General features: G+C 48.7%; 1 protein-coding gene across 1 annotated transcript in view; it reads left to right on the top strand.

Annotated features, from left to right (window-relative positions):
• The first annotated feature begins 598 nt into the window (after positions 1–598).
• The window catches only part of Tmem130 (transmembrane protein 130), a 22,930-nt gene continuing 14,331 nt past the window's right edge, over positions 599–9,197 (top strand). Inside the window, exons 1-3 of the mRNA XM_021222691.2 lie at positions 599–800; positions 6,641–6,946; positions 7,669–7,675. Coding sequence (XP_021078350.1) covers positions 710–800; positions 6,641–6,946; positions 7,669–7,675 — 404 coding nt within the window. The 5' untranslated portion in view covers positions 599–709. The remainder of the gene's footprint in view (positions 801–6,640; positions 6,947–7,668; positions 7,676–9,197) is intronic.

The following is a 9,197-nucleotide window of genomic DNA, read 5'->3' as shown; positions in this document are numbered from 1 at the left end:
TGGTCAACCTTCTAAGAAGAAAATTACACAACGGCTACCAAGTGAGTTCTGGGCCAGCCTTAGATATGCAGCAGAAAACCTGTCTCAAAAAGCAAAAAAAAAAAAAAAAAAACCAAAATTAGTCAACCACAGCTAAGTCGGTGCATATATCCCCGAGGGACTGTGGATAGTTGGAATGGAGATGTTCTGTAAGTACAAAATGTATATACCAAGTAGTGAAAATTTAGGACAGCGAAAGAGATTAAGGGCTAGGGAGAAGGCTTGGTGGGTTGTTTGCCGTGCAAGCTTTAGGACCTGAGTTCAAATCACAGCAACCTATGGAAAATTCAAGCAGCGTGGCGAGCATCTGAGGCCCCGGCGCTGGGAGGGAATGGAGGTAGGCAGATTCCCGGGGTTCCTTGATCGTCGGTCTATTAACTTGGTGAGCTAAAGGTTCAGTGAAGAGACCTTATCTCTGGAAAGATGGCTCCGGGACCTACAGAGAAGCACGATGCTTGGAGGGAGCATGCGCACCTGGTGAAGCAAGGATGGCCTCTGTGATCCCTAGAGGGGAGGGACTCTCGGGGAGGGCTGTGTGGGCGGAGGTGGTTGCAGGCGGGGATAGGCGAGCGCTGCGTCTCCACGCACAACCAGACGGAGCCGCCACTGCGGAGCTCCAACCCAGCTCCCGGAGCATCCTCCCGGCGCCCCTCGGTATCCACGCTTCGCCATGGCCAAGGCCACCGACGTCTGGTCCGACCTCGTTCTCGTCTTCTGGTTCGCTTGCCTCCTGCCCTTGGGTCCGGCGAGGGTGGCGGCAGGTAAGTCAGAGCCTGCCTGGAGCTGTCCAGTAGTGTCCGGAACCTAAGCTACCGAGATGACTCGGTGCGTTCTGCCCCTCTGCCCAGAAGTCACACAGGCACTTGGGGTGTCTCCCTGCTCCCCCTCGATGCCTACCTCCATCACTCTGCCCTGGGAAGTGCATCCATCCCGGTGCTTGAGACTGGTACTCACAAGGGGAGGGGCAGAGAGCATGGATGCAGGCAGGGATGCCCCGGTGGACTGAGAGAGGCCATCGCGCCTCAGCCATCCCCAGGGGGAACCGCCCCCTTGCCTGCATGGGGTAGCGATTTTGCTATAAGATGTCACCTTTTTCTAGAGATTTCCACCGTGACTACGTTGACTAAGGGGCGGCACGGGTACTACAGTGCCAGTCTGCCATTTCCTCCCTGGAAATGATTTTAAAAGGGGGGGGGGGGGTATTGAGCCGACAGGTTTTTCCAAGGCTCACCAGGCACCCATCTCTCCGTGATGAAAAGAGCAACACAACCTTCCTACCCCGTTTTAGGAATAATAGACGATCCAGATTCGAGAATTGTCTGAGACCGGTGGGTTGTGAGCAGCTGAAAAAAAAAAAAAAAAAAAAAAAAAGTCATTCTTCATAGTACATCCGCCCATTCAAAGAGTAGTCGGGGGAAGGGGGGGGGGGCTGGCGTAGATTTGTGAGAACAGCGGAGCCATGAAGTAAATTAAAAATTTTAAAAACCTGCGTTTTTAGAGTGAATTCGAGAATTCAAGGATTTTGTGAGAATTTTGCATTTTTAAAATCACCTGCAGCCCCCCCCCACCCCTCTCCTGGAAATCCACAATAAAATTCATCTAGAAATGGACACCCTGGTCCATTAGGTTGTATGTGCCTTGAAGTTATGTGGTTTAAATTTCAAGAAACACACAGTATTTATTTAGTTATTTATTTAGTTATTTATTTATTTATTTTTCGAGACAGGATTTCTTTGTATAGCCCTGGTTGTCCTGGAACTCATCTAGAAATGGACACCCTGGTCTATTATGTGCCTGGTTTTATGTGCCTAGAAGTTATGTGATTTAAATTATAAGAAACACACAACTATTTATTTGTTTGTTTGTTTGTTTGCTTGCTTGTTTTGAAGCAGAATTCCTCTGTGTAGCCCTGGCTGACCTGGAGCTCACTCTGTAGACCATCCTGGCTTTGAATCCCGAGATCTGCCTATCTCAGGCTTCCAGTCACTGGGATTAAGGCATGTGCCACCATGTCACACTCTATTTATGATGTGACAAGGCCTTCATGAATTGCCCAGGCAGGCCTCTAACGTGGCCCCTCCAGCATCAGCTTCCCCAGTGATGGGATTATTCACACCTGTCACCAATCCACTCACTTTTTTTTTTTTTGAAATGGGGTCTTATATAGCCCAGGCTGGCCTAGACCTCTCTATGTAGCTAAGGATGGCTTTGAACTTGATATTTATCCTCCTCGCATCACCTCTTTAATCCCAGCACTTAGGAGGCAGAGGCAAGTGGATTTTTGAGTTATTCAGACCATCAGAGGTGTGTTTGGCAAATGTCTTTTGGCTGCCTGCACGTGCTATATGAGAAGGCCACAGTAATCATTTTCTAGAATGTTCCACATGTATCATGGGAAAACAATGGAGCCCGGAAACCAAGTAGGAAAACTGAGGCCATGTTGCTGAGGCAGTTGTCTCTGGTTCGGGCACGTTTAGTTCTAAGTCACTTGAGGGTATTTGTATGGGCTGCCCCCCAAGTCCCTGCCTGGGTGGCTGTGCTCTGTGTTCCTAGGCTGTGTATTCACCTGGGCTCCCAAACAGGAAAGATGACCTCAGGTGAGCACAGTAGCAGGGGATGCACTGGGCCTATTTTCTTTCAGCTTCACGTGGTAGTGGTCTTCACTGTCCACTTTAGCCTGGATGTTCTGGATACTTCCCAAAGGCCCGGAGGAAGAAGGGGAGTGTCACCTTGAATCCCACCCCAACCCCCTTTTAAAACAGGCTCTCTTGTAACCTCAGAGACTGTTCTCAAACACATACAGCCAAGGATGACCTTGAACTTCTAATCCTCCAGCTCCCACCTCCAGAGTTGTGGGATTATAGGTGTGTACCACCACACTTAGTTTGATGAAGTGCTGGGCGCAGGTCTCAGGGCAGTATTGGGCTACACTCCCAGCCCCAGCTTCCAATCTGTTATTACTGTTTGGGATGATTTTGCTATTGGTGGCGTTTTGTTTTAGTTTTGAGACAGGTCTCATTAAATAGCCCCAACTGGCACGGGGTTCATTTATGCAGACCAAGCAAGCCTTGAACTCACAGAGATCTGCATATCTCTGCCTCCCAAGTACATGAAAGACCTTCCCCATCAAGCCCAGTGCAGCTTCTGTTTTTAATTTCTTTTTAATTTTTAAATTTATTCCGTTTGTGTGGATGCACATTTATCTGTGAATGCAATGTTCACATGTGTGTCAATGCTTGTAAAAGCTGGAAGAGGACACTGGAGTCCCAGGATCTGGATCTGGAGCCACAGACAGGTGTGAGCTGTCCATAGTAGTCGCCAGGAACTGAACCTAGGTCCTTCAAAAGAACAGCAAAGGCTCTTAACCGCCGAGCCATTTCTCTAGCCCAGCGTCTGTTTTTTAAGACCCTTGTGGTCTCCTCCAGCCAGGGCTGATGGGGGTTCCTATGAGCTGGGCCGCCATTTGCAACAACATCCTCAGCAGGGCCCTCCTTCTTCTCCAGCCAGCAGTTCCATTTCCATGGCAACAGATCTGCGTCAGCCGGATCTCACTGCAGATGCAGGATGGCAATTAACTTACGGCTTAGTGTCCCTGCCACCTTAGAGCCTCGCTGGTCCTTGTTCTTCCTCAACTGGAGTGGGAGGAAGGGGTGGGGGGAGAGATTAGAAAAGGAAGATGCTGCCTGCCAACAAAAGGGAGGGATGATAGCTCCCCCCCCCCCCCCGCAGAATAACAATAGTAGCCCATGCCTTTTGTATTACAGACTTGCCTGGGTACTATATGCTATAACAAAAGGCTTTTTCTGCCAAAGCTGAAGACGTGAATTTGAATTTGATTCCTTGAACCCATCCATATGGAAAAAACCCGACCCCCTGCTACATGCACACAAGTGTGCTCCTGCGTACACACACACACACACACACACACACACACACGGTAAATAGGTAAGTGTAAAGTACCTGGCAAAAGCAGATTAAGGAAGGGTTTGTTTCAGTCAGCTCACAATTCAAAAGTACAGTCAATCATATCGGGGAAGGAGGACACGGCAGCAGGAGCCATGCAACTGATAATCACTGCATCTCTGTGAGTTCAAGGCTAGCTCTGTCTACATAGGTCGTTCTAGGACAGTCGGGACTACATAGAGAGAGATCTTGTCTCAAAATCAAAACTAAATCAAATCCCACCATGTTGGCAATATGAACCCTCAACCCCATGCCATTTTGGACGGCAGTGGTGGCCCCATGCCTTTAGCCTCTTGACTCAAACAGTTTTATAACTCAACAAATGAATTTGAAGGAAAGGAATTCATAATAGGAATACGGGGCCGAGGAACAGAAAGCGCTGAAGCCCAGGTCCCCAGTGGGGATCGAGAATGCTGTTGTGGGGTAAATGGGGGCACATTTGCAGATGGACCCCTCTCCTGGGTTTGCTGGAGACTTCATCCGTTGTCTTGTGACATGCCCTTCAGTTATGGGTAACCCAGCACCTGTGGGGGTGGGGCACACAGAAGGGTGAGAAGTCAGTCTTCTGGGACAGTGCCAGGCAGGCGGCCTGGACCTTATGCTACATCTTCCTCTCTCTCTGGGAGCCCCGTGGCTCAGAAGTGCCACCCAACACCTGCCATACAGCTTGTGTATGTGCACGGGTGTGTTCAATGGTGCTCGTGCATGCATGTGTGTGTAGGCAAGAGGCCGACCTGGGATGTCTTCCTCAGATTCTCTCCGCCTCAGGCACTGCCTCATACTGACCATTAACAACATATGGTTGAGATTAAACACTTGGGGTTTTGCTAATGTGACCTCGAGACCCGTTTCTTGGTTTTTAACTCAATTCAAACAATAGAAAGAGAGTGGAGCTTGCTGATCCCATTACAGCAAGCCTGAGAGATCCTCCTGTCCCTGCTGCCCAGGTAGGTACCTGGCTTCTTTGTTTTGCTATGTTTTGGGTCTTTTGAGACAGGGTTTCTCTATATAGCCCTGGTTATCCTGGTGTCCTGGAACTCACTCTGTAGACCAGGCTGAGCTTGAACTCAGATCTGCCTGCCTCTGCCTCTGCCTCTGCCTCTGCCTCTGCCTCTGCCTCTGCCTCTGCCTCTGCCTCTGCCNTGCCTCTGCCTCTGCCTCTGCCTCTGCCTCTGCCTCTGCCTCTGCCTCTGCCTCTGCCTCTGCCTCTGCCTCTGCCTCTGCCTCTGCCTCTGCCTCAGCCTCTGCCTCCCGAGTAAGAGCCTGTGCCACCACTGCCCAGCCAAGCCTGGCTTTTTAAGTGGGTCTGAGGAATTGAACTCAGATTCTCATGCCTCTGCAGCAAGCACTCTTACCCACTGAGCTATGTCCCCAGCTCCTTATCACATATTAAGCACTTGGCTGTATACAATAGAGAAGCATATGACCTTTGTCCTCTGGGAATTAAAAGCACAGTGGGCGAGGAAATCGGCATTCCATTCGAGTGCTGGTGGGCCAGTGACAGTGGAGTCCCAGCCTGTCTGGAGAGCACTGAGGGATCAGGAGGTGGAAAAGACATTCTTTTTATTGTTAGATTTGTTTACAGTAGAGTGTTTGCATACCCGGGGATCAAACTCAGGTAGTCAGGCATGGCAGCAAGTGCCTTTACCCACTGAGCCAGCATACACAGGCGCTTTGAAGTCAGGACCAGAGCATCCTGGAAAGTGGAAATTGTTTCAAGGTTTTTTGTTTGTTTGTTTGTTTGTTTTTAAGACAGGGTCTTACTATGTAGTCCTGGCTAGTTTAGAACTCATTATGTAAACCAAGCTGGTCACAAACTCACAGAGATCCATTCACCTCGGCTAGTCTTGGAATCAAAAGCTGCAGGAAGTTAAGAGTGGCTGGCTTCCAGGTGGAAGTTTCCCAGATGTGAATCTAAGCCCCCGCCCCCATTAGATCCCCTGCTGGAAGCTTGGTCCGGGCAACATGCGGTGGGGCATACATAGTCAGGGCCAGGATGGAGCAGAAATCCAGATGACTGCACATGGGACCACTTGAAGTGGGATAGAGTGGAGATGTCAATGGGGGAGGGGGTGCCCAGAAAAGAGAAAGCCAGAGGCCTGTGACGGAACTTTGGGAATGCTGGCTTTTATGATTATTTTTTACTCTTTTCTTTTTTTTTTTTCTTTCTTTTGTTATTTTATTAAAAAAAAAACAAAACAGTGGCAACAAACAAACAAACAAGCAAACAAAAACCAGGCTTGTATAGCACAGGTTAGCCTAAAATTCACTATGTAGCTGAGGATGGCCCTGAACTACTGGACTTCCCATGTCTGCCTTCTGAGTGCTAGGATATGGGTGTCTGCCACCCTGGTTGGTGGAATGAAAGGGATGGAACCCAGAGCTTCATTCACTCCAGGCATGTATCCAACCTACTAAGCTGTGTCCCCAGCCCCCGCCCCCAGCCCAAGCAAGCTCTTTTTATCTTGACACGTGAAGAGAGGGCAAAGGGAGCTCTGAGCAAACAGAGATACTCTTAGTGCCTGCTGAAGATTGACCAGTAAACCCCGCATCCTTGTTAATCACTTGTGGCTGTGGTGACTGAGAGACAGAATGCGTCTGTCGCCTCCCTGAACCCTGACCCGCATGTGTCTCCTAGGTCTCTATAATCTTAGCCTTACTGCTGATGGTCCTGCTACCGTGGGCACCGAAGTGACCATCTCAGCCAGCCTGGAGGTCAAGGACAATGGCAGCCTGCCCCTGCCTGCAGACACCCACCTCTACCGCTTCCACTGGATCCACACACCTCTGACACTCACCGCCAAGAGTGAGAAGAATCTAACCTCGACCATCCACGTGGTGGGCGGTGTGCCTGGGGACTTCCCAGTCTCTGTCTGGGTCACTGCTGTCGACTGCTGGGTGTGCCAGCCGTTAGCCAGGAGCACTCTACTCCTCCCCATTAAAGGTGAGGACCTGGGAGGGCCTTTCTTGCTCACCTGTTTGCTTTCAAGCTCTTTCATATTCTCAGCCTCAAACATAAGGGGCGGGGGGGGGGGGCAGATGCTTCCCGCTGAGCTATACTACCAGGCCTGCCATCAAATCTTCAAATCTTGTATGTACATGTTCTTTGTGTGTGTGTTTGTGTGTGTGTGTGTGCGCGCGCGCGTGTGCATGCGCATATGCACATACTTACTCGTGTGCTTCTACAGCAGAAGACAGCCTCTGGGATTCTTCAGGAAGCAACCACTTTTTTTTGACAGGATCTCTCACCGGCCTGGAGTTCACTAATTAGACTAAGCTGGTTGGCCAGTAAGACCCAGCACTGAGATTACAGATGTTATCCACCATCGTAATCTAGCTGTTTTAAAAATCAATCAATTAATCAATCAATCAATCAATTAATCATTCTGGGCTCCTGGGATCAAATTCAGGTTCTCATGCTTTCAAGACAAGCACGTCACCCACCAACTGAGCCTTTCCCCCTGCTACCAAGCTCTTTGTGTAGAGAACAATATGCAACCTTGAGAGTTGACGGGAATCAAATAGATGCAAATTGAAAGCACAGATAAATTCTTTCTGGGTTGTTCATTAAGTTAAAAAGAAAATAGGGTCGGCAAGGTGGCTCAGCAGGTAAAGGTGCTTGCTGGTGCTTGCCGTGAAGCCTGATAACCTGCATTTGATCCCTAGGCCCCACGTGATGGAGAGGGTCCACTCCTGCCAGCTGTCCTCTGACTTCAACACAGACATCATGACATGAGTGCACACAGTCAGACACACAGGCGCGCGCGCGCGCGCGCGCGCACACACACACACACACACACACACACAATAGATAAATGTAATCAAAACGTTTTATTTAAAAAGAAGAAGGGCGGAGAGTTGGCTCAGGGGTTAAGAGCATTGTTGTTGTTTTTTTTCTCGAAGACAACCCTGATTCAACTTCCTGCACACAGCAGCTCACAACTGCCTGTAACTCTAGCCCAAGGTGATCAGACACCCCTTTCTCACCTCCTAAGGCAGCGGCACACACACAGGCAAAGCATATATATATAAAACAATAAAAATAAAATAAAGTAAGGAGCCAGGCCTGGAGAAACGGCTCGGTAGTTAAGGGCACTTGCAGCTTTTGCAGAGGACCAGGGTTCAGATCTAGCAACCACCTGAGGTCTACAATGGAAATGAATTTGTATTCAGGAAGTAAGTCTTCATTTAGGCAATGATTTATCCACAAGTTAATGACAACAGCAAAAGAAGAGATATAAATAAATCAAACACACAACTCTTAGGGGATTGACTAAAGACGCTGGAATAATTTGTGTCTTTTTGGTTTTGTTTTGTTTTTCAAGACAGGGTTTCTCTGTGTAGCCCTTGCTGTCCTGAAACTCACTCTGTAGACCAGGCTAGTCTCGAACTCACAGAGATCCACCTGCCTCGGCCTCCTGAGGGCTGGGATCAAAGGTGTGTGCCACTGCACCCAGTAATCTATGTGCTTTTTTTTTTTTTTTTTTCCGGGGGTGAGAGGAAGTCTTTCTGTAGAGCCCAGGGTGACTTTGAACTCAAGAAGATCCTCCTGCCTCAGCCTCCTCAGTGCTAGGATTATAGGCATATCCTACGACACACAGCTAATTTTTGGAAGTACTTCAATTTCTTTTACTACATTTACTTTTTATTTATGTATGTATTTATTTATTTAGTGAGGGTGTGTATGCACATGGGTACCTGTGCCGTGGTGTCCATGTGGCGTTCAGAGGGCAACTTGCAGGAGTTGATTTTCTCTTTCTACCGTGTAGGACCTGGGGATTGAACTCGTATCATCAGCATCCATGGTAGGTGCCTTTACCTATTGAGATGATAAGAGCCATCTCAATAGCCCCAGTTCATAGGATTGTTAATCATGACCCTTACAGTGAGTTTAGAATGCCCTGAGCAAAACTGCTCATGCTCACAAGATGATATAGAAGGTAAAGCAAGTGTGGAATGATGTAACTCATCCATATACTCTCCTAGCTTAAATGGATGCAGTTGCCATGGAGTCCAGAAGAGGGCATCAGATACCTCAAAGCTACAACAACAGAGTACCAAGGGCTCTTAACCACTGAGCCGTCTCTCCAGCTCTACCTCTAATTCTCTCTCTCTCTCTCTCTCTCTCTCTCTCTCTCTCTCTCTCTCTCTCTCTCTCTCTCTGTGTGTGTGTGTGTGTGTGTGTGTGTGTGTGT

The sequence above is a fragment of the Mus pahari genome, chromosome 23 (genome assembly GCF_900095145.1).
Source record: "Mus pahari chromosome 23, PAHARI_EIJ_v1.1, whole genome shotgun sequence".
Lineage (NCBI taxonomy): Eukaryota > Metazoa > Chordata > Mammalia > Rodentia > Muridae > Mus > Mus pahari.
This window is presented reverse-complemented; position numbering and strand designations above follow the sequence as displayed.